Source organism: Manacus vitellinus, unplaced genomic scaffold (genome assembly GCF_001715985.3).
Source record: "Manacus vitellinus isolate BGI_N305 unplaced genomic scaffold, ASM171598v3 scaffold_11_pilon, whole genome shotgun sequence".
Classification (NCBI taxonomy): domain Eukaryota; kingdom Metazoa; phylum Chordata; class Aves; order Passeriformes; family Pipridae; genus Manacus; species Manacus vitellinus.
Window position 1 is genome coordinate 2,660,516 of NW_021938895.1, and position 24,492 is coordinate 2,685,007.

Consider the following 24,492-nt stretch of genomic DNA (forward strand, 5'->3'; position numbering starts at 1 on the left):
CTGTCTCTGCTCTGAAGCAAGATGCCCCCAGCAGGCAGAGGGGGGGGCATGACTGTGCTCAATATGCTTGCTGTCTGCTCTGGTTTTACATGCTCTGCCATCCAGGACTGCCACCTCAGCACCAAATTCCCACCCCTCTTGCCTGTCCCGAAGTGGAGACACCACACAAGGAGCAAACACCATAACTGAGCAAGGCCAAGTGAGGGCCAAATCCCAACTCTCACCTGCAATGCACTATCAAGTATGTTTAATGCAGATTTTGTATAGAATGCATTTTTATGGATATTGCATGTATTTATGAAGATCTTTATATCACACCTTTACTCTGCTTAACCATTTAGCCAAAGACTGGACCCATTTGAGTTGCACATTACAGCTGGTGCTGTAGAGTGCACAGTTTGTGCATTGCTCACAATGCCTCAAATAAGCCCAGGATGAGAACAAGTCCAATCTCCCCTCCCATGGAGTTATGCCTCCAGGTCACGAACCCATCGATCCCACCTGCCTGGTTTGTTTTCTTAAGGCTTACGGGAGCTGGCCCAAGAGGAAGGGTGGGGGTGCAGGGCTTGTGGCTCCTCACACCTCCCACGTGTCCAGGAAATACCCTGCCTGTACATGGGGCTCAGCTGCTCTCAGACACTTCCCCTGCACACCCCCAGAGACAGAAAATATTTATATATTATACACCTGTAAAAATACATAGTAATAATATAGAAAAATATGTACATATAAAAATAGCATAATATAAAAAAGTTTATGTTGTGTATATAAATACGTATGTTTATATAAATATATAACAAATAAATATATTTCACACACATACACATGCATACAGCAAAAGATTGAAAATCTGAAATGATGGAGCCAGGAACAAGGCCAACATCCAGGTGCAAACAGAGGAGAGAGTAATGCTGGAAGTGTGCACAGCACAGATGGAGCCAAGGATTGCTCCAATCCTGGCCTGTTCCACAACCTGCCATCAAGATGAGTTAAATGCAACCCACCAACTTCCTTGTGCTTTTTTGGCATCTCCTGGCCAAGGCACCTCCTCAACATGCCTGCTTTGTGGTGTCTCTTCAGCTGGCTCTTCAGTCCTTCCCACGACTGTTCTTCTTTTTGCTTTTCCTTCAAATCCCATCAGAAAATGTGAGCAGCTGCCAGGATGGGAAGCAGAGCTGTAGGATAGGGCTGGTGGCTCCCTGGGAGGGTGGCCTGGTGGCTCTAGTGAGAGAACCTGGGAGAACCTGGCCCACCAGAAAAGGAAAAATTCTTAATTTCCCAGCTGGCCTTGCTCCCAGAGCCTGGAAAGGATAATTTGAAGCCAGCCATCGATTGAGCCCACAATTGCACATGTTCTCTCCCCTTATCAGTTCTTGCCCAGGTGGATCGACAGCAACCACCACTGCTCCCAACATGGTGGTAAAAAAAATCCACTTGCCCACAGCTCATACTGGGCTCCACCTCAGCATACAGCTTTTAGCAACACGGTGTATGCCAGGCACATGAGCCACACTATTTCTTAGTGATGCTTTGAAGACACATTGCAGGCACCAAATGTTCAGTGCTTCATTGCCAGCAAGGGAAAACTCCATCCCAGAACTCCCAATAAAGGCTCTTGCTATTTCACACTATATTTCATCTGTCCATATGTCAAAGAGTTTTAATCCTGCACCTATGTATAGTCCTGTACCAGCAATTTCCAATGCCAGCCAGAAAGAAAACACAGCACCGTAGTTAACAGAAAAGACTCTGGAACCAAGTAAACAAAATGACAGTCTTATAAACCAGAAGTATTTGTCCCATTAAGGATTCCATTTGTAGACAGAATAACATGGATGAGTTATTTGGAAGCAGAGACTTTAAGGACCTGGGTAATGTCACAGCAACAGAAATGCTGTAACTGCAAGACCTTCGCTCAGGCGTGACTCAGCACAGCAGCTGCATCCTGGAAAATTAATACTTCAGCCTCCTCAAAATGCCTGCAAAGCCTTTGAGAGCTTGCAAAAACCAACCCTGGAAGCCCCATCAGTCATCTGATCTGGCACCGCTGTGGGGATTAACACACGTCCCCACCCCAGCACAGGGCGGGGACCTGCAGAGAGCTCCAGCAGCAACCGTGGGGACTCAAGGCACTGCTGACAACTGAAAGCAATCATACTTTGGGAAAGCTAAAGGAGACAACCTCTTCACCACCCCCAACCTCCAAAATCTCTCTCATCACCCTGCCATAGGCCCCCTGAGCAAGACCCTGCTCCAAACCCAGGAGTCCTCAAGCAGAAGCAGCTGTTAAGGAGGTTAACGCAGAATCATGTCAAATAACAAACACCTAGTATTTATTAATAAATTAGTACACTGGAAGGCAATTTTTCAATTCATTTCCCTCTTCCCCCACTCCCACCCCCTTCCCACGGGGCAGCTCACGCCACCCTCGTATCATTACTTCTTCAGATTGAACGTAGTACAGACTGTTCGTTACGGGAGCATAATAATTGCAAATATAATCAGACAGATTTCTTACGATGCAGCTTTTCCTCCCCCCCCCCAAACCTCTTTTAATAAAAAGTGAAGTGTGATTTGAAGAGACTATTAGAGACCACGTAAGGTCTTCGAAGAACTTATCGGCCACGTCTGTATAAAAAACAAGAGACACGAGTGTAAAAGCAGAGCTTGGTTTAAGTCTTACAGCACGAGGAGAGCGGGACCACCGGCGGCCACCTTCGCCTCCCCACGTCCAGCACTGGCTCCCTTGGGGGCCCCACCATTCCCACAAGGCAAGATAACTCCTTACATTCGACCGGAGGCAAAGGATCTTTCCATCACCTCAGAGGTTGGTGGGACTCGACCCTTTTCTTTTGCGGTTAAAGCGCTTCTGCTGTAGCGTAATAGGAGCGCGATGCATTGTCCGGGTTAAAACCATACAATAAATAATCGTGCTAGTAAAATCTCAGCAATGGATATGAGCCAAACAATAGTACATTAATAAAAAAGTCAGCTTGGGTGGGAAGCTTAGCTGCGTTAAGAGACAGTAACCAGCAACAGTTGGGGGGGGGTTTTTTGCGTGTTTTTGCCATTTACTGCTCCAAGGCGAAGGGAGGTGATGGGAGATGGTCACTCTGAGTGACAGCTTTGACAGAGGAAGGGGGTTACAGAGCAATCCCCAATTCCATGTGTTAAATTACACCAGATTCGTGGTCTTTTAGTTCATTAACTGTGTTTTTTTTGTCAGATTTTTTTTTTTTAAAGTGCATCGGCTGATCTGATTGGAATGAGAAAAAGGAGGAGAGAGGTTCGGGAAGGGGGCAGAGACTTGGACTGAGAGCGATAGTTACGGTGGAGGGGTGCAATGCTGGCAAACTGCCCCCCCTCCAAAAACCAAGGACACCTCAACGAAAATACTGGCCATATATTCTACAACAAAACCTGCCTGCGTATTGTCGTTCACCTTAACGAGCGCCAAGCTAGCTCTAGCAGATATTCGGAGAGTGTGTGGTGACCCAGTGCCTACAGTAAATCAGGAAGGTGGCTATAGACAGAGTCCAGGAGGGTCTGGCTGGCTTCCTGGCTTTTGACACCAGCGATCTCAAATAGCCTGTCCAGCTTGTCTTCGGCCTGCGGGATCTCCTCTATCACGTGGAGCTCCTCGGGATTGAGGATGTGCAGCATGTCGTCAAAGATGGGCTGCAGGTCGCAAGGGTCCAAGCGCACCTGGCGCAGGACAGTGTCCTTCTTTTCTGTAGGAGGAAAGGAGAGGGTGGTCAAGAAACTCCTTAAGGAACCTCTGCTAACCAGGGTTTGTTCTCCTCAGACCATCCCCTGGTGCCACCTCTGGAGAGGGACACGTCACAAGGAGAACTAAGGGAAAGGGTGGAGGGTGATGGGGAGAAGATGGAGAAGCCAGTGCTGCTGAGGCACCTCAGTCAGGATCTTGCAAGAGCAAACACAGCATTTGTAAATGCTGAATGGCGAGTGCAGAAAAGTGAGGGCAGGAGGGGAGCCAAAAAAGCTGAATTCTGCGCTTTCAAGTTGTTTTCGTTGGGTCAGCTTTATTTATGCACCCAAGTATAAATTTGGTAGATTGACTGAGCTCAGTGTTTCACCTTCATCAGAAGTTAAAGACTGATTAAATGCAGCAAGTTAAATATGGTAAATTAAACCCTCTGAAAAAAAGTGGGGGTGGCTAACAGTACTTTCCATCCCAAGTCACACGCTGCAACAAACAGGACCAAGAGTGAAAAAATTAAAAAAAAAAAAAAAAAAGGCAGTCTTGAAATTACAAATTACATTCTCTGGTTTCAACTCCTAAAATAACATAGAGGCCAACGCAATAGCAAAAGTCAGGAGAAACATCCAGGGATGCTACAACTTCCCTGGCAGAAATTCAAAGAGTTAAAAGCCTTTAAAGGTGTTTTTCGGTCTGAAATCTTTATTGTCTTTGCCAACAGGATACTCTGGTCTAGAATGAGGATGTGATAAACGTATCCTGGAGGGCCAGTTTGTCTAGTTATTTTTTTAATGATATCATACATTGAGCAGCTTTACAACATGTGCTGACCACATGGGACATGTCGTGGCATCCCTTCAGTCCTCCCATTCCCGCCAGGCTGATTTTGGTACCTTTGGTAATAAAAGAGCCTGTCCGGCTGAGCGCGGAGGAGCCGCTGGAGGTGGAGTCGCACCGCAGGAGGGGCTCTGCTTCATCCACGAAGAAGCATTTCTTCTCAGAAGGAGAGGGCTCCACGGTGAGCACAGCAGCCTCAGGGGGCTTGGGGCTGGGGGTGGGTGCGGGGCTCACCGGGCTGGGGCTCACCGGCAGCGCCAGCTTGTCACCTTCCAGCTTTGGGGGGAGGAAAGGGAGGGAAAATTAACTTGGGGGAGATGCCATGCAATGGGCTCACACTCAAAACCATCTGCACTCTGGCTTCCAACATGCCCCAGCCCACCCTCAGCGAGTGGTCCCTGCATTTGGTGGCCATCTTGTCCCAGAGGACCTGCTGTCCCAGAACAGGCACTGGAGAGCCAGGCTGGGCATCAGTACCGGGATTTGGTACATCAGGCAGGAGGGGTAACACAACCCTGCACCCTTGGTACCTTTGGTAGGACCAACCACTGCACCAGGATGGTGCCTGCAAGCACAGCAGAGCATTTTAGCTCAGTTTTCCTTCTCACCCTCAGTCTATTGAAGCCCAAAGCACAGCTCTTGGGGGCAAGTGGTGACGATGCCCAAACAAGGAAGCTCTCCCCAAAACCTGCTCCACAGCTACTGTTTGGTTAAAAGCAAGGTACAGCCTGGTTCCACAGCTCCAACCAGTGCCAGGGCTGCAGGGCAAGAGCTGTGAGATGCCTCAGTGATCCCCACTGCAGCTCTCACCAGCTACACTGGTCACACTTTGAGTTAATTATTTGTTTGCCCCTTTTGTTTGCCCTTGTTCCCGTGAGCACCCCATTAAAGCCTGATGGAGAAGTCTGTCTCACCAGACTATTAGCTCAGAGCAAGGAAGGACAGGCAGGAGGTGGCACTGACCACAATGTCACTCAAGTGCCTTTGCTTTTTCCTACTCTGATGTGAGCCAAGGGCAAGCATTTGGCTCCGCAGTCCCAAAGACACAGGCACAAGCACTGCTGGGAAGCACTGCTGGGAAGCAGCACTTTGACAAGTGACAGGTGACAAGTTACAGAACGAGAAGAAATGGCCTCAAGCTGTGCCAGGGGGATTTAGATTGAATATTAGGAAAAATTTATTCACCAAAAGGGTGGTCAGGAATTGCAATAGGCTGCCCAGCAAAGTGGTGGAATCACCATCCCTGAAGGCATTAAAAAAACTTGTGGATGTGGCCTTGGGGACATGATGCAGTGGGTGAACATGGTGGTGCTGGGTTAACAATTGGACTTGATGACCTTAGAGGTCTTTCCAACCCTAACAATTCCATGATTCTATGATTTCGGTGCCATTGTGAACCCACTTCCTAATTTGACTGTACTCTGCATCTTCCTTCTTGGATCTCCTTCCCATTTGCGTGGCAGCAGCCAACATTATCTACCCTCCTCCATCTCCCAACATCCCCTCAAGGTGCGAATCTCAAGCACAGCATTTCTTTGTTCCCATTCCCTGAAGGGATGAGGTGCCCTGGGCAGCATCACTCCATCCCTGGCTGGCAGCTTGGGCACCTCTGCAGGTCACCAGGTCCTTCTAAACAGGTTGCTTTAAGGGCCATCCAATATTTAACCATCGTTGCAAACCCTGCATCCCTGCTCGACCTGCCAGAGAACAGAATTTCAAGCCCTGTCTACATGCAGTTCCCTCTCCCAACAGCATTTCACATCCATTTTCTCCTTCTACAGAGGAAAGACCAGGCTATTCCTGCTAACGCCCTTTTGCCTAGTACCCAGGGATAAAATGCAAAATTGGGATAAAAGGCTGTGGGAAAGGGAGCTGCTGAGCCACCTCCGCACTGGCATGGATGTGCCCGAACATTCCTCATCCGTGTCGAGGAATTCACCACCCACAAATCACATGTCTGCTGGGACGCCCATTAGTTCACATTAAATTAACATTGAAGTCTGTTCCTGGTAGAATAAAAGGGTTTTTTTCTCCCCTCATTGAAAATAAACAGGGGAGGATTTGTTCTAGCTCAGCACATTACGCAATAGGCACGTTAAAAATAAAAGTCAGCTTTAATTTTTAATTAAAAGAATCTGCCTTCTCCTCTGAAACTCCCTTTCCAGAACAGTTCATCATGGAGAATCAGCTATTGCCATTAAGGGGGAATATCAAGGGAAGGACCAGAACAGCAGCTGGCTGCTTTCCAAATTGTAATATGCTCTGATATCCCCTTTAAAAATAACACAGGCTTTAAGGGTTAGTTTTTCTTTGTGCAGCTCATCTACTTAATATCCAACAACAAACTCATCTACTGATTCCCAAAAAGGGGCCTGATGACTGAGCAGCAAATGGCCAAGGGAGAGCAGGGAGCAGACAGCTGCCCCAGCTCTATCATCCCAGCAGAAGGGAAAAGCCCTTCCCCAAACCAACTAATTTGGAATTTAATTAAACAGCTGCTAAAACAGGCTAGGAAAGACAAAATCACCCGAGGTTATTTGACTGTAGCCGTCCCGGGAGCCCAAGGCTTTCCAAATAGCTGAACAGTTGCGAGCTTGAGGCAAAGCAAACAGGATGCTCGGATGTGTGTTAATATTTAAACCACGGGAAGAAAGCAAGTGGGAATGAGGGCTTTGAAAGACCAGGGAATGCAGAAGGTTGCTGAGAGGTGAAGCCTGTGGAATAGGTCTAAAAACACACTATTCATAGCCTGTGACTCATTTTGTTGAAACCACCTTGGCCATTCCTATTTTTAAGAACAACGGTGCTTGAGTGAAACCAAGCTCTGGCTGGGAAAAAATCCCACAAAAAAAACCCCTCTTGCAGCCCTTCTGCCTTTCCAAAGATACCGAATTTCTCACCTTTACATCCTCGTTGCCGGGGTCCTGCGCTTGCCACTGAGGCTGCATCTGCACCTGCAGAGACAGACACATGGGACACTGTTAGATGGACAGTCCAGAGTGGAAACCAAAGGCACTGTGGTGGCTTTGACACATCAGCAGCCTCCTGAGACCCATCAGTGGCACTGGGGCTCTCTGCCAGCTTTTTTTAATTTTTTTTTTGAGCATTGCAGCAAGAGATTTTCAATGCCAAAAAAATACTAATTAAAAAAAAAAAATCCTAAAAGCTCCAGTGTACTTGCAGCCCTTTAGACTGCAGTTCAAGCACCTCTTGGATCCCAGTGCATGTGGGAGGATGCTCTAAGCAGCTCAGGGTATCTCAAGGTCCTTCCTAAATGGAAGAAAAGGGGACAGAAGGGGATGGAGGCAGAAGAAGACACAGGCTTGGCTTTGTTTTCTTTCCACAGCTGCTCTCAACAGCTCTGTTTGAACTGGTGGGTCCCATTTTCTGCCTCCATTTTACAGTACTGCAATAAAAGCTTAAGTCAGACAAACAGAAACTGCAGCTGCTGTGCTAATATTAGGAAGGAGCAGCAGCAAGCACTAAAAAACACCCTTCCCTCAGGCAATGCTTCCCAGTAATTCCTCCTGCAGCAACCAGGCGGGAACAAAAGCTGGTGGCAGGTTGGTGCTGCCGAAGGTGGCTGTGCACCCTCCAGGATGTGGGGGGGATAAATTTAGCACCGAGGCAGCCGTTTCCCGGATTCCCTGCCAAAAGATGACACCCGGCTGACACCAGCCCTATTCCCAGGTCTGTTATGCCTCCGTAGGGGATGTGGGAGGAAAAGCCCCAGCACAAGAAGCAGGGTGGGCTGGGTGGCACCCTGGAATAGGCAGTGCTGCTGGTACAGGGTGGTGTTGAGGGGGGGATGCTCTCGCTATGGTCCCCACAGGCATAGGGAGGATGGATCAACAGCTTCATGGTGATCATGGTGTTTGGGGATCCACCGTAAGGGCAGACCAGATCTTGGCAGGTGAAACACCAGTGGGCAGGCCAGGAGGTCTCATTGAGGTGGCTGAGACAGTGATACTGTGTGGTGTTGCAGAGCAGGAGGCAAGCCCTTTGCCAGGATGGGAAGGGCACGAGGATGCTGGAGTGGGAAAGCCCAAATTTCCTCTGTGCCCTTCATATCATCAGTCAGGTTTCAGAAGAATGCTCGACCCAGCTCTGTGGTAGAGCTGCATCCCTCAACACACGGCAGCCCTGGAGAAGAGCTCCTCAAATCAAGCCCCACACAACCCAGAATGGGCAATGCTGGGTCTGGGGAAGGTTTAGATGACAAGACTAAAGCACAGCCACCCACGGAGGAAGCAGCTCTTCCCCTTCTGTCCTGGCCATTTGTGGGCAAAGTGTTTCTCCAAGCAGGAGATGCTGTCTCTGGGAGAGCTCCTGGTGGTTTCTCCTTTCTACAGATTTGCCTACCCACTTTTTCAATTCAAATCATAATGAAGAGTTGATGAAATTCTGATGAAGAGGTTCCAAACCCAATTACAGGCTGAGTAAGTCAATGCTCAGTTTGGCTAGTACAAGAAACCATCTTCTAGTTTCTTCTTAGGCACCCAAACCCATTACACTGCAAATGCACAGACTCCAGTAGATGTGGCCACCACAGCAGGGAAATTTCAAATATCACTGCATCTATAAAGTTTCTATTTTTCTGTTTATGTTATTTATATTTGTATTAGTTTATAAATAATTACATTTTTGTTTATTGCACATTTCCAACCTAGTTCAAACCCAAGCTGAAAATCAAGTCACAGTTTAGAGCAAACCTGGAGTGATGCCCAGTCCAGCAAAACTCAACCAGCCCTACCCCTTCCCCAGGGCTCTGGCCACTTCAGCCTACAGCTCTGTGCCTCAAATAAAACCTGATGCAAGTCCAGAAGGAAAATTCTGTTCCTTTCCTGGCTGCCTGGGCATTTCCCAGCCCTCGGACCACAGCCTCCTCCGGCTGGGAAATCCATCCAACCACTTCACTCCCACTGCTGACACATGAAGTGAACACAGAACAAATTTAATTCCTAATTACTGGGTCCAGCCCAGTTCTGTGTTGCCAAAAGAGGAAATGAAGGGGATAGGTAGGAGCTGACAGTGGCTGGAGTTGAGGAACGCTGCTCCAGTCTCAGCAACCACCCCTTTCACCTCAGGGTTTTGATCTGTGAAAGAGCAAGAAAAGGAGCCACAAGGCACCTCCACAGCTGCAAGCCCGGACACGGGGCTGCTTTCATATCCTCTTCTCCTCTGGCACCCCCAAAAACCTCACAGCTTAACCTCACACCAGCCCCTGCCCCAACAGATCTGCTGACTCATGGGATTATTCACAAGGTGAAATTAGCCAGGAACCTAAAACTCACTGGGTTCAGGGCTGCAGCCTCCTCTTTCCACTTTCCACATCTCTCTTATTCATATATTTTTTTTTCAGCTTTGCTGAGGCTGCGCTGCTGAACTGAGGCTGTTTGCTTCCCTTCCATCCAGTCCCTGAAACATTTCAGCCGAGGCCAGCAGAGCCATAAATAAAACGATAAGAGCTTAAAGCACTGCTCACAGCAGGGCACTCAAGAGTAGCCAATACTGCCGGCTGTGCCAGCTCTACCCCAGGCCAGCCCAGGTGAGCACAGACTCCCCCCTGGTAGCTGCAAAATGCTGTTATGCACCACAAAACAAAATCTCATAACCAGTGAATTCACTGAGCTTTTCTGATTTCAACCCCAAAAATGGAGAATTGCAATTTGCTGGGATAGCAGTGAGAGACCTCTCCCTTTTTGTCCCACCTTCTGTCCCCTAACTTTTGTTGTTGTCAGCACCATTAATTTGGGGTGTGCTCGTGCTCGCTAAGCAATGCCCAGGCTCACATGCTGCTGTCCAGTAAACCTGCCTGCGAGGGGAGAGATTTTGCAGACACTGAGCCCGACAAACATTAATGGCCAGGCCAGGCTTTAGCAGGAGCCCTGTGAGTTAATAGCACCCCAAAAAAACCTTCCCACAGCTGCCGCTCTCGCCGTATTTTCTGGCTCAGCAGCAAAAAACCCCAAGCAAAATGATTCAGAGGGCTAATCTCGGTTTAACCTAAATTCATCCAGCGCCATGCAAAACCAGCATAATCTCCCACAGCTAAAAAAGCCGGCAAGTCTGCAGCAGAGTTGTTCGTTACCTGAAGGAAAGTGTTCATGCCACGTACTGTAACGCTCCATAGACTCTGATTAATTCCCCTATTCCTATCAGGGGTTGTAAATATTTGGATTTCGGAGCACAAAAGGCTGCCAAGGGAATAGGGCTCTACAGGAGAGAGCAGCTTTGCCTCCATAGGTTTTACAAGGCGAAGCCAGACACCAGATAAAGGATTTAGGACAAGGATGCGATAGTGGGTGGGATGGGCCGGTGAAGGGAGGCTGGATGCGTTTAGGGTATTGATTTGCCATCTGAGAACTACATTTTTCAACAACACAATTTTTACCTGTGAGTTGGGGGTGTTGGTGCTTTCTTATGACACAGCATCAGGGGAGGGATGGGGAAACTCTTTTGCACCCAGGGATGCTGGGCAGGGCCAAAGGCATCACACACAGCACAGTCACCCATGCATCCATCCCTCCTGGGCTCATGTAGGACACACCAGCATGCATTAAGAGACTTGCTGCTGGCTCAGGTCACCCCAAGGGCATCATGCTGTTACTCAGAATCACAGAATGGTTTGGGTTGCAAGGCACCTTAAAGCTCATGTCGCTCCATGGGCAGGGACACCTTCCACTAGACAAGGTTGCTCCAAGCCATGTTCAGCCTGGCCTCGAACATTTCCAGAGATGGGACATTCACAACCTTCTTTGTTGTTGTTTCGGGGTTTTTTTTGCAAGACTACTTCTGCAGAGTTGCAGGGGCCCATGCCAGCCACCAACAGGGCGACCCTTTGGATCAAACCAGTTTGGTGTGGAGAAAAACTGCCTCAATTTGTCTGCATTTCGACAGACAAATCAGCATGAGTCAAACCTCAATTAGCTCTAATTAAAGACCTTCCACCAGCAGATTAAAAAAAAAAAACAACCCAAAGATCAACCTCCCTGCCTACTCCTGGCAGTGATCTCTCAGCTCCCTGGACTGCTGCGATGCAGATCAACCGTCAGCACAATTCTCCAGGGATTGTCTCCCATGCACAAGCTGCTTCCCACAGGCTTCCTGCATCCCGCCCAGAGCCATTCTATCACCACCCACATCGACAGTGCAGGAGCCAACTCAGGAAGAGGAGGCAGACAGGTTACAGCAGGTAACACCTTGCAGAAACACAATGTGCTGCTGTGCTGAATGTGCACCCCTGGGTACTTCCAGGCTTTGACATCCCACACACAGCTTCAGGATCTCCAGGGCAGGGGAATGGCCAGCTCCTAAGGTTGATCATGAGGGACACTCATCTGAAAAGCCCCAATCAGATGCATGGGGAAAGAGGATGTGCCAGCTTGGGTGAATTTGTTAAAAAACAACTTCTCATGTGTTTTTTCATTTCTCATGTGGATCCACTTGAGCCACCTGCTTAAAAGATCAACAACCCAATTTTACCCATTTCTAGAAAAACAAGTGAAACTGATGGGGAACCACCACAGTCCAGGTGCTGCTGGACACTGGAGAATACACCACCACACTCTTTTGAAAAACAAAGAGACACAGAAAAGGTGGTTGGGAAGTCCAGAAGACTTGTGTACAGTTATCCATGAGAATTGGGTTTGCTCATTCTCTGGAGCATCTGCTTGATGTATTTCCAGAGTTATGGGCACAGCCTGTGGTTACTCCATCAGCAGGAGTCCGCCATCCCAACAAGTCACACAATAAACCCTGCTCCTGGAGCTACCACCTCCATTTTTGTGCTATTTGATAAGCACAACCTGATGATCTTGGCCAAAAGAGTTCAAAGCTCAGAAGCATTTAGCACTGCACAGCCCAAGTCTAATTAGGCATCATTCTCATGAACAAGCCCCAGGTTTTATCTGATGTCCTTGCCCAGCATTTTGCCATAGAATTCAAAGCAATAACTAGGAGGACAGAGGTTACTACCTACTCCAGGAGAGCAAGAGAACAAGGTGTCCTTCTGAGACACTGCACATACCAGAAACTTTAATTCACATATGCAAAATGACAATTTTCTCTGCCTCCCTCCTCTCTCTAACCATAGTTTTGTCTTGGTCTTTTAATTTCACTTTTTGCCATCAATGAGAGGACCATACGCTGCTTAGTTACCAGGAGCTGGAAGGAAAAAACAGTAATTGAATGGGAGCAGGAGAGCTGGGGCAGCTGGCAAAGGGAATCTATCCAAGATCTGGGCAGGGCACACAGGGTGATGCTTGGCACACACCTGACTCAGGGTCTCTCAAAAACACAAGCCCAGGGCGTCTGCCAGTGCCTCAAACCCTGTGATTTCACACAATGGTTACAAGGGACCAAGACGTTTCATACTCTGAGTGAAGTGATTAAAGATATGCAAGACAGTGAGGGGACCACAGTCTCTCTTAAAGGGTGAAGTCTGTGATGGTCAAATCAGGATTTGGGAATCCCCTGCCCTAACAAATGCTATGCCCCATAAGCTTTACTGTCTGTTAAGGTCCACCTTGCCAGGCCCCCACCAAGTGCCCAGAGAGGTCAGCAGGCGCCCACCTGCTCCCTTTTGGGTCTGGGTCACTGCTGAGGCAACAGGAAATGTTTCAGCAACTAGTTTAGGGAGAAGACCCCCTCCCTCAACTTCCCCCACTTCCATCCCTACGCTGTCCCATTGGCTTCCACGTTCAGAAAAAGCCCCATCCATCACCTTTACAAATGCTTCCAGACCACTGAGTTACTAGAGGCAAAAAACCAAAACAAGTAAAGCAGCCGTGGCCAAAATAAACTGCAAAGGTCACTGAGGCACCTTCCAATAACTTACACCCAGCTGAGAACCTACTGCAGGATATTCTGCAGCAATTTATTTATTTTCCCAAAATATGGGACAGGTTGTTTTAAGGCCAGGGCTGCCAAAAAGCAACAATTCTGGAGGACTGCATGGACTCCCCAGTGCTACTGGTCACCATCTTGGAGGAAGCATCATTTAGTACTCAAGATACTTGGCCCTTCTCACAAAATTCATGGCATTTAATCACAGCATTTAAGAGCAAATTTAAAGGGAGATGCTTTTTCCTCCATGTCCCTGACACAAGGGCTCAGGTACTAGGTCCTCCTGGTGATCTTCAAGGATAATGTGCAAAGCACAACACGTGGGACTTAAGAGCTCATCAAAACTTTGACTAAGATTTGAGCAAACTTTGGCAAAACTTTGCTCAACAGCAATGTACAACTTAAAATAAGCCCCCTGAGGAGCTCTGTGGAGAGATGGAGCCCAGAGAAGCTCTTAGCTAAGCTCCAGGCCACAGCTGGGTGCCCTGCCTCCACACGCTCTCCAAGCCCACGCGGAGCCCAGCCCATCGTTACCGGCGTGGTGTCCTCCATCAGGCCGCGGATCTTCTCCACGACATCGTTGCGGCGGTGCTGGCGGAGCGCGCTGATGAGCTGGGCCAGGCTGGCCTCGGGCCCACGGATGGTCCAGTGCTGCAGGGCGGCGTAGGCACGCTCGTGGTCGGCCGCGTAGCCGTTGGAGAAAGCCGCCACCTCCCGCTCGCTGGCGTTGCACAGGAACTGGTAGATGTCCTTCCACTGGCTCCCCACCTGGGCAGCCACCAGCTTCAGGATGTCGATGCCTGCGGGGGGGGCAGAGAAGCTACAGGTGAGGCACGGGGCTCTGCAGGCTTTAGCAAAGCTTCTCTCATCCCCAAACAGCCATGCTTTGCTTTTCTTGGGTTGGTCTTTGAGATTTTGTTGTTGTTATTATTATTTTAAGACCCTTCAGAGTCCAGGCTGCAGAGAAGCACCACCCATAGCATGCTCAACAGCTGCCTATGCACATAAAGGGTGACAGACCCGTCAGATGCCCCAGCGTGCTCTAAAACCAATCACATAATTTATCTGTGAAGTTTCCTGCACTCTTCGGCACAGGAAAACCCCTGGTACTCAGCCAGTGCACGGCTGGAGGAGCAGGGCAGAGGGCCACGTGCTCATCCACATGCCTGCATTGAAGCCACTGCTTTGAACAGGAGCTGGATTAAGAGGTGAGTCACCAAAGCACCTCTATAAAGATCTGTATTTCCATAACAGAGCACCTACAGCAGCTATGATCATATTTAGAGCCATTTCCAGTGCGGACCGGTGGGATGACTCAGTTATGGGGTGGGAGACGCTGCACCGGGTAAACACTGGGTGAATGGAAGATCTGGCAGGAATTTTGCTCTAGGGAGAGCAAAAAGACAGAGTTTCCCTCAGAAAAGCCCTTGACACATGCTGGTTTGAGACGGTGAGGGTTTTCTCCATGAAGGTTAGGGAGCAATACAAACAACACACTTATCCTTGAGTCTACTAGAGGTCAGGAGTTACACTTTTGTGTAAAGCCATATATCCTTCATAACAACTAATGAACCCTGTTTTATCAAGCTGAGCAACACCTTTTTTTCCAACAACCACGTGAAGGGTCAGCATAGGTGAGCTGCAAAGAGAAACTCACTTTTTCCAGAGAGACAAGTGCACCTCAGGTTTCCAAGTGAGCCAGCATGCCCCCATCACTACAGGGAGCACTTCTCTTTCCCTCTGCAGGCACAACAGCTGTGTCAGCGAAATCAGCTGCTTACAGGAGAATATCATAGTCGTGGTCTTTCCATCTGGTCTAAAATCTAACAATTTCTAATGCTGTTTAGACCAAACCTCCCAGCTCCAGGTCACAACTCTGATATAGCCAAATAGATTAAAAACAAAAACAAAAAACCACCAAAAAAACCTCAACCAAACAAAACCAACCAAACACACAAAAAAAACCCCTATACAGCCTTATATAGATATATTGCTATCTCCTTTTTATATGTAAACATATATGTACCGATATGCGGAGGGTTGACCCTAGCTGGACACCAGGTGCCCACCAAAGCCACTCCATTCCTGCCCTCCTCAGATGGACAGGGTACAGAAAACATAACAAAAGGCTCGTGGGTTGAGATAAGGGCAGGGAAAGATCCCTCACCAGAGACTGTCACTGGCAAAACAGACTCGGCTTGGGGAAATTAGTTTAACTTATTACCAAACGAACAAGAGTAGGGTAATGAGAAATAAAAACTAAATCACTTCCCACCCACCCTTCCCTTTTTCCCAGGCTCAGCTTCATTCCTGAACTGTCTCCTTCCTCCCCTCAGCAGCACAAGGGGATGGGGAGTGGGAGCTGCAGTCAGTTCATCACAGTGTCTTTGCAGCTCTTTCCTCCACAGGAGGAGGAATCCTCACACTCCTTCCCTGCTCCAGCGTGGGTCCCTTCCACAGGTCACAAGTCCTGCCAGCAAACCTGCTCTAGGTGTGGGGTTGTCACTCCTTCTCCTTCTTTACTGACCTCGGTCTCTGCAGAGTTGTTGCTCTCACATATTCTCACTCCTTTTTCTATTGGCTGAAGTTACTGGGTTTTTTTGCCCCTCTTCTTAAATCTGTTATCCCAGAGGCACTATCATTATCCCTGATGGGCTCAGCCTAGGACAGTGGTGGTTCCTCTTGGAGTTGCCTGGCATTGGCTCTGTCAGACATGTGGGAAGCTTCTGGCAGCTTCTCACAGAATCCACCCCTGCAGCCCCTGCTACCAAACCCTTGCCAAGCAAACCCAATACAATATACACACCCCTATATAAAATATCTATTTAGCCTGATATATTTATATATATATTACACATACTTTTATATATTCTAATCTACGATACAGCTATTTTACATATATGTGTATATATGCTTATATAAAAAAATACATATACAAAACCGATCCAGCTTCATGATATTTTTGACCAAACCTCTTCTCACTTAAGGGAAGCTTATCAAGACCTGCTATATATAGACTTTAGTTTTCCCTTCCAAACTAGATAACACAGCCATGAGCCCACGTTGCTTGGTGCATTCACAGCCGGTGCATTCAACCTGCTCTAAATCAGAAACACCAAGAAACACAAAGTACTAACCACATTTTGTACTTCCCCACCCTCCTCCCACCACAACCACACTTCCCTCCCGAGCTGTTTACAGTCACGTGCATGTACTATCTCACATGGGTTGTAAGAGTCAAAGTTTCTCCTACCAGAAAAGCTCAGCTCACCAACCCAGCATGGGGGATGCAGCCCACCCAAAAAACCCCAAACCAACCAGAGGACTTGGTTTTAACTATGGAGAAAAGGCTGCAGACCTGCTGTTGAGATTTATGATGGGGTTATTGATGTGTCTCAGATCATTAGATGCTGTTGCTCATCACATTACAAGAGTGTGGCAGGAATTAAGCCTGGTCTTGTTAATGCTTCCCAGATGAAGACCCAGTGGTCCTCAGTTCAAGGGACACAGGTTGCCTGTGTGCTTCAGGCAAATCCCAAATTCTCATCCATTGATGACTTGGCATCCATATTAGCTGTCAGTCCTGTGCAGGAAGGACAGACAGACCAAACCATGCTGGCTGCCAAGCCCTTATGCCTTCCCATATCACATACCCTGGTCAGTAAGAAACCCAAAAGACAACTTAGGCTTGGAGTCAGGTCCTTTAAACCAGCAAATCCAACTGCTTTTGGCATAAGAGCAGCAAAATGCCAGGTTTATGCAGCTGCCACTTGATTTTATCACTCAATCCAGGGGATAAAAAACCCCTAAAAAATCCCTGAATACAAGGGCAGGAAAAGCTCTGCAAGGCTTGTGCACCAAGGTAAAAAAAAGCAATGGAAAGAGGGACGAGCAGGTTACAGACACCACCTATTATATATGTCTATCTATAGAGAGATAATGATTTATGCACTTAGAGAGATATATATAGTGCATAAGTCATTATCTCACTGTATAAATCTTGCAGAGCTTTTTTTACTCTTGTATTCAGGATTTTATTCTTGCTGGGTTGAGTGGCATATATATAGGTATATGGATAGAGATAATGCTGCCCATTTTTTTAGACACACATGCATAAAATGAGCAGCATTGGGTCCCCCTGCCAGCACTTGCCCTGCAGCAAGACAACACGTCATAGTTGGGTGGGGGCTTTGCCCACACCCACTCCCATGCACGTCAGTCATACGAAAGTATCATAACATAATTTGCTGGTTTATTATCCCTGCGTGGCACACCTAATCCGCCCAGAAAAAGAAAAACCCATGTACTACCTGCTCCTATCCATGTATTTAATGCTGATAAATTCCAGTGTTTACAGCTGCTGTACTGGTGAGAAAAGTTTTCAGCTGCTTTGATTTACGCCGGTTTTATGCAGCGACATGACATTTATGTCCTAATGTTCTCACACAGGATTTATGACGAAGTGCTCATGCTCCTACTGACATTTTCAAGTTTAGTATATTTAATCTCACCGTTCAATAAACTGGGCCCATAAACATGTTTATATCCCTTGGCAATAACATCCCAGGGCACAAGAACACACCAGGCAGCAGAGGACTTAATGGCGCGTAATAATCTTTGAAGAACAAATGTTCTATTAAAAATGAATTTGGAAATGCCTACCTTAATACTGTAAGAACCTTAAACTCATTTTCTTGCGACTATTAAATAAATTTAAGCCCCATATGTTCGCTACATCCACTACAATATTGTGCAAACAAAACCCCAGAGAGATATGGAAGAGACACAGACATGAGCACAGATTTGGCTCCAGTCAGTAAGAAAAACACTGCTCCCTCTGTTCTTGAAAAATAAGATTAAAACCATTACATGACAAGTTGTGGCTGCATGCTGCCAAGTATTACTGCTCCAACAAAAATAAAATGGTAATGCATGTAATAAGCTTACCATCCTACTATTTCCATATTTCCAGAAGTCCTATGAGTTAACAATGCAGAGCACTAATAGTGCCAGAGCATCCTATCATGATGGGAAGGTGCCTCCCAAAGTGCATGGAGCAAAAATCCCAGCTCCATCTTAGGTCCTAGGTCCTCCCCAGTACCTAAACCATGAGAACCTTCTCCAAGCACACTCATCTGCACCCTGAGGATGGAGATGATGCTCAAAGCCCTCCAGACCCCAGCAATCCCAAGTAAAATGGCCAAGCTCAGCAGAGATGGTGCTTTAACCCACTCATTTCACACTTCCCACACAAGGCTGGTCACAGCCACGTTGATGCTAAAGCTAAAGCTGGTCTGAGCTTGCAACAGCCTGAGTTGTCTTCCTTCTTTATCACAGGCTGTAAGGACAGCCTGGGAGAGCTGTCACCATCCTGCTGCAAATGCAGGAGACACCACCACCACATTATCACCATCAGGAACCATCACCATTGATGACTCAGCTTTGGTTGCCTCAGACAATGGAAACACAAATGAACTCCCACATCTGAATCCAGCTGAGCTGTGTTTTCCATGGCCAGTCCAGAGCAGGCAACAATCTGAAGGATCCAGGACATTCACGTGTGTCTTAGGTACCTGGGCAGGTGGCATTTCAATTGCCATTACCTTAACATTGCAAGTCTCTAAATGCTGTGATGGGCTACTCCCTGTAGCCACCTACTATTTTAAGGTAGTGATAACCCCAGAGCAATGATCAGCTCCACTTCCAGCCAGGACAAAGCCAACATGTGCATAGGCAAGTGTAAAGCCCACGGGTGGATGCACACACATGGTAACGTGGGCACAACCAGGCCCATCTACAGCCAGGGCACACTGGGAGAAATGGAGACAAAACTGGAAATGGAAAAGAGCACTGCTGAACACACATCCAGCTCATCTGCAAAGACACTGAGCTGAAGGGAGGACCTTTCTGAAGAGGCAGTGCAGAGAGATTGACCCCCACCTCTCTACAACCTCCTTTCAGGTAGTCATAGAGAGTAATAAAGTCCCTCCTGAGCCTCCTTTTCTTCAGGCTAAACACCTCCAGCTCCCTCAGCTGCTCCTCATCAGACTTGCACTCCAGCCCCTTCACCAGCTCCACTGCCTGTCTCTGGACACTGCTCACCTCTGCCTTCTCTTCCCCATAAACACCATTTCAGTTTACTTAAGTGACTTCCATTTGCTTATTTTGAATCTAGTTCAAGATTTTTCCCACCCATTTCCAGCTCCTTCAGATGTGTCCTGCCTCACTGCAGCACACTTTGATGTAGTCAGAGCAGTCAGACTCCTTCCACGTCACCAAGGTGGTCATCAAACACGCACATAAGACTTGGCTGGGCTTTAAAGGCTTGTTCTGGACAAGCCTCACTGGTCTCCCGTAATCCTGCTATTTACAGCTTGGACACAGATCCAATTCTTCAGCATCATTTGGCCTCCAGCAGGGCAAGAAGCCAGTGTGGCGCAGGGCCGTGACCGGCAGTGCTGGCACGCTGACGTACAGTACCTGCAAGGGGCCATTCCTCTTCTCTGCCATTATTTTTTCACATCTTTAAGCAAACTCAAGAGCAGCGGAAGAGCCACCCCGCCAAGGCTACACCCCAGCACCTGGCAGCAGATACAGTGAGGTCTAACCACAGCTTGGCCACAGAGGAGCTGCAGTTCCTTCCTCTCGTGAACAAAAAGACACCATTGTTTTCATTTTCAGAACTCAAGCCAAATATAACTGGTGTTTTTCAGAAGAGTGCTCCTTAAGAAAATGCCACCTTCGAGGAGAAATCTCATACTCAGAGCCCTCCCAAGCCATGTGTTCTCTCATCCCATTAATAATGAAGGATGAAGGGACACAGCACAGAGAAAACATTTAACTCAACATCAGTTCAAGTCTTATAAGGGGTCTTATACAGCTAGAAAGGAAAGCTCAGGAGATTGTCCAGGACCCATGGCACACACAGTCTCATCGAGTGAGCAGCTCATCTGCCCACGGTTCCAGAGACAGCTTCATGAAGTTTCAGGAAGGCTGGATTTCAGGAGGCTCCATGCTCCAGCCTTTCATCATGAGGGACAGGTCCCACCAGTTCACCCACAACATCTGGGGGGAACTGACCCCTACCATCCCAGTAGAAATCTGAGCCGGAGCACCTGGAGCTTCCACCACCTACATATTGACACAGGTATTCCAGAGATGGGCAGTATTAGTCTGTGCACCACATGCAGTGACAAATCCTGACTGTGACAGGCTGTCTGGATGAGGCATCACAGACAGAGTGCACAGCCCAAGGGCACACACAAGTCAGACAGAAAAACCTCGGTGATGCAGCCCAACCCTCCCCTACATTCGGATAAAAGCTCCGAATCACTGCAAATCCAGCTCTGCTCCTGAGCTCAGCCCACCTCCCTCCCCCAAATATCCTCCTGACTCATGCGAAACACAGCCAGAGCAGCCTATTTTTACCTCTGAGCACACACTGAGAGCCTGCATGTACAAGCGAGCCAGGATGCGGCACATCCACACTCCAGCTGACAAGATATCACAGCTCAGCCAAACCAGGACTTAGAAATCCCAAATTCCCGGCACAAATACCTTTCCAAAATACAAAAATTTCACCAATTCACTGCTGCCAAAAAGGGACATTACTGGAAACTCAAACTCCTCCCCCTGCCCTCCAAATATATTTCAGGTCCTAAATGAGGTCTGGAAGATGTGGAAAAGTCCTGCACCTGGGTCAGAGCAATTGCCAGTATCGGCCCAGGCTGGGGGAGGAAGGGATTGAGAGCAGCCCTGCCAAGGGGTGTTGATGGATGAAAAATTGACCATGAGCTGGCAATGTGCGCTTGCCCACCAGAAAGTCAACCATGTTCTGGGTTTCATAAGAAGCAGCATGACAAGCAGGTTGAGAGACGTGATTTTCTCCCTCTATTCCACACTCATGAGACCCCACCATCCAGCCCTAGGGTCCCCAGCATAAGAAGGATGTGGAGTTGTTACATCACATCCAGAGGTGGCCACAAAAATGGTCTGAGAGCTGGAGCAGTTCCCCTAAGAAGACAGTAGGAGAGAGTTGGGGTTGTTTAGCTCAGAGAATAGAAAGCTCCAGGGTGACTTTACAGGACCTTCCAGTACCTAAAGGGGCTACAACAGAGCTGCAAAGGGACTTCTGACGAGGGCGTGGAGTGATACGACAAGACAGAATGGCTTTAAACTGACAGAGAGCAGGTTTAGATTAGATATTAGGAAGAAATTCACTGGCACAGACTGCCCAGAAAAGCTGTGGCTGCCCCATCCCTGGAAGTGTTCAAGGTCAGGCTGAACGGGGCTCTGAGCAACCTGGTCTAGTGGAAGGTGTCCCTGCCCATGGCAGGGGTGTTGAAACTATATGATCTTTAAGGTCCCTTCCAACCTAAACATTTCCATGATTCCAACAAGAGCCTTTGTCAGACAGGAAGAAAGAACACACTCACAAAGACTTGTTAACGATCTGGTAGTTTTCGCAACCAGGGAGGACAGTGCTGCTATCCTCCCAGGACCCAGTGATTCACATCCTCAGCAAGTGCTGTTAGGGCAACAAACCACTAAATCCTTATGTTTGGACTTGTTTTGTTGTTTGTTTTGTTCTTTTTTTTAAAGACAAAACCAAAAATCTTGCAAGGCAGGAAAGGACTCTTTAACAACACTTCCCACATGCTCTATGGAAAATAACCAAACCAAGCAGTGGAGAAAGGTCTGCGATCAATCACATGCAGTTAGGAACATGTTTCTGACCTGGGAACTTGAAGGTCAGCAAGAGACAAGACTTTCCTTCGCAACACATGTTAAGTGGAAGTCATCTCTGTAACAGCACCTTGGTCCAACCCTCCCAGGACCCACGCAAGCTCCTGCCCACTACCATGGGATGCTAAAATGGGGACCTGCAGAGTGGACTTGCTCTTCCTTCAGTTTGCATGGGAATGGCCAGCATAAGTATTTTATGTAATTATTAAATTTTAAACAGCTTTCACAGAGTTAATCTTCATTATAACCCTCTGGGACAGCTGGTAACCCTGAGCACGCACACTACCGTGGCCAGAGCCTTATAAATATCCAGACACCCACAGATGCCAACCCAAGGATTAAATTCACCTCCTGCATTTTTTTTCCCCCCCAGTCTTAGAGAGCAAGTTAAAAAAAAAATCTGCCTTGTTATTCGAGGAGTGATGTGTGAGAGCCTTACTGAAGTGTGAAATCACAGCCCTCCCGGCGCAGAAACTAGTGTCGGGTTTTTGGCAAAAAAAGCACACTGGGCTTGGACTGTTTTTCTCCAAGGACAATCCTCCTCTCCTGCAGAGCTGCCCTGCTTCTGACACTCGGCCCTACACCTTAATGGGCAGGCACAAATCCCAATCCCTCATTAAATTAATACAGGGGCCACCCAGGAATTTTGGCCATGGGGTAATTTGGTTTTTTCTTTTCTATTTTGAAGCAGACTTGGGAGCAAATGTTCCAACTTCACACAGACCTGCTCATGCTGTGGATAGATGGCTCGTGTAGTAACACACATTAAAAGTGATCAAGCACCAGTCTTTGGTGCTAATGCAGTAAGGTCGAGGACCAAGAGATGATAAACCTGTACATTATTAGGTTTCCTCCTCTCTAAGCAGAACAGCAGCCTCTCACGTTTGCATTTTCCAAGGCTCCCTTTCACCAAGAAGTCCTGGTCAGCTCTTGCATATGCCCTCTGGAAAACACAGAGCTTCCCAAAAGGACAAAGATGATTTTTGGGCAAACCTGAACAATGTTTTAATTTGGGCAGTTCATGGAAGATGGTGTTCTGATCTCATCAGATGTCAGCCCAACGCTCCTATGGCAGAGGTTCGTGCTGCAGATGCAGACTTGCTTCACCCCACCCAAAGCAGAGCATTGTGCCCATGTTGGAGCAAACATAGCACAAAATGCAGCAGAACAAGCTCCAGTGAGGAATCAGTCCTGTTTTAAGCATCCATATTTGTTGTGGTGCCCGGCACATACCCGCCTCTTCCAATTTAACCAGCTCCCTTTCTGCCTGGGTCTCACTCTGCGGAAGCGGACAGGCTGTCATCAGAGGACCAGGAGTCATCTGCAGATCATCAAGCTGCAGATGCCAGAGGAGAGACTGCTTTGGAAAACAACAACAAAACACACCACCTTCTGCCTCTCCGTTTTGGCAGGTAGACAGACATTAATCCCTCAGCTCATGCTCTGCCTGCCAGAGTCATATCAGGGTTTGCACACAAGCCCAGGGCTGCTCCTCTCCAGGCGTAACCTCAATTACCCAATTATGTCAGCAGCACTGGGCACACCTGCCCTCCTGAGATGCTGTGGCCATCCATCTCTGCCTTACCTGTGGTCTGGGCACAAAAGCTCGAGGCCACCACAGTTTGAGGCTGGTGAAGCTTTTATCCCCATCACTCCTCCCAGTGCTCTGCAGATGGAAGAGATAGTCTCCAGGGGTGTGTTTCCACAGCAGCCCCTGCCACCAAGATGGGACCTGTTCAGAGCTGATGACAGGGTAAACGACCCCTACCAAACAAAATCATTACACTAAGTGGCTCACACTAAGGGTGTGGTCTCTCTTTAACATCCTCAATGTCTTCCTTGGGAGCAGACCAAGCTCAAGCCTAGCCCTGGTCCCTCAGCAACCAATATGCAAGCCAAGGACTGTTCCTCAACTCCCCACTTTGATCTTGAGCCATTATCAGCACAGAACTTCTACCTGCAGTCAAGCCTCAGCTCCATCAGAGCTTCAAACAGCTTTTGCAGAACACTTAATTTCTCTGATTATTTAACCAGAGGCTTCCTGGCCTTGCTCTCACCACCCACTGCAATAATGTGCAATTACAAGACTTGAAGAAAAATAAAAGGGAAGTGGCATCTCATGCCAGGCCAGTGCTGCCAAGATCTGTTTCTTTGGTCTTTTGACTCCAAAAAAACAAAAATCACCAAACTTTCTTCTTGCCTCTTGGCATATCAATTCAGGCAGCTGCTTCTATACACAGGTTTTACTCTAACATTTTACAGCCTTTGTGTTTCATCCGCCTGCTACTAAATGTGTGAATGTCAAAGGCAGCGCTATCAGCAAATTCTGCAAGAAGAATTCA

The 24,492-nt window shown here is 47.9% G+C and overlaps 1 protein-coding gene across 1 annotated transcript in view; it reads right to left on the reverse strand.

The window, feature by feature from the left end:
* Window positions 1-2,311: 2,311 nt before the first annotated feature.
* TNFRSF21 (TNF receptor superfamily member 21) overlaps window positions 2,312-24,492 on the reverse strand; it is a 29,045-nt gene continuing 6,864 nt past the window's right edge. The window contains exons 3-6 of the mRNA XM_018088774.2: window positions 13,940-14,205; window positions 7,459-7,512; window positions 4,615-4,834; window positions 2,312-3,731 (exon numbers count right to left, since the gene is read on the reverse strand). Of these exons, the coding sequence (XP_017944263.1) occupies window positions 3,502-3,731; window positions 4,615-4,834; window positions 7,459-7,512; window positions 13,940-14,205 (770 nt within the window). The 3' untranslated portion in view covers window positions 2,312-3,501. The remainder of the gene's footprint in view (window positions 3,732-4,614; window positions 4,835-7,458; window positions 7,513-13,939; window positions 14,206-24,492) is intronic.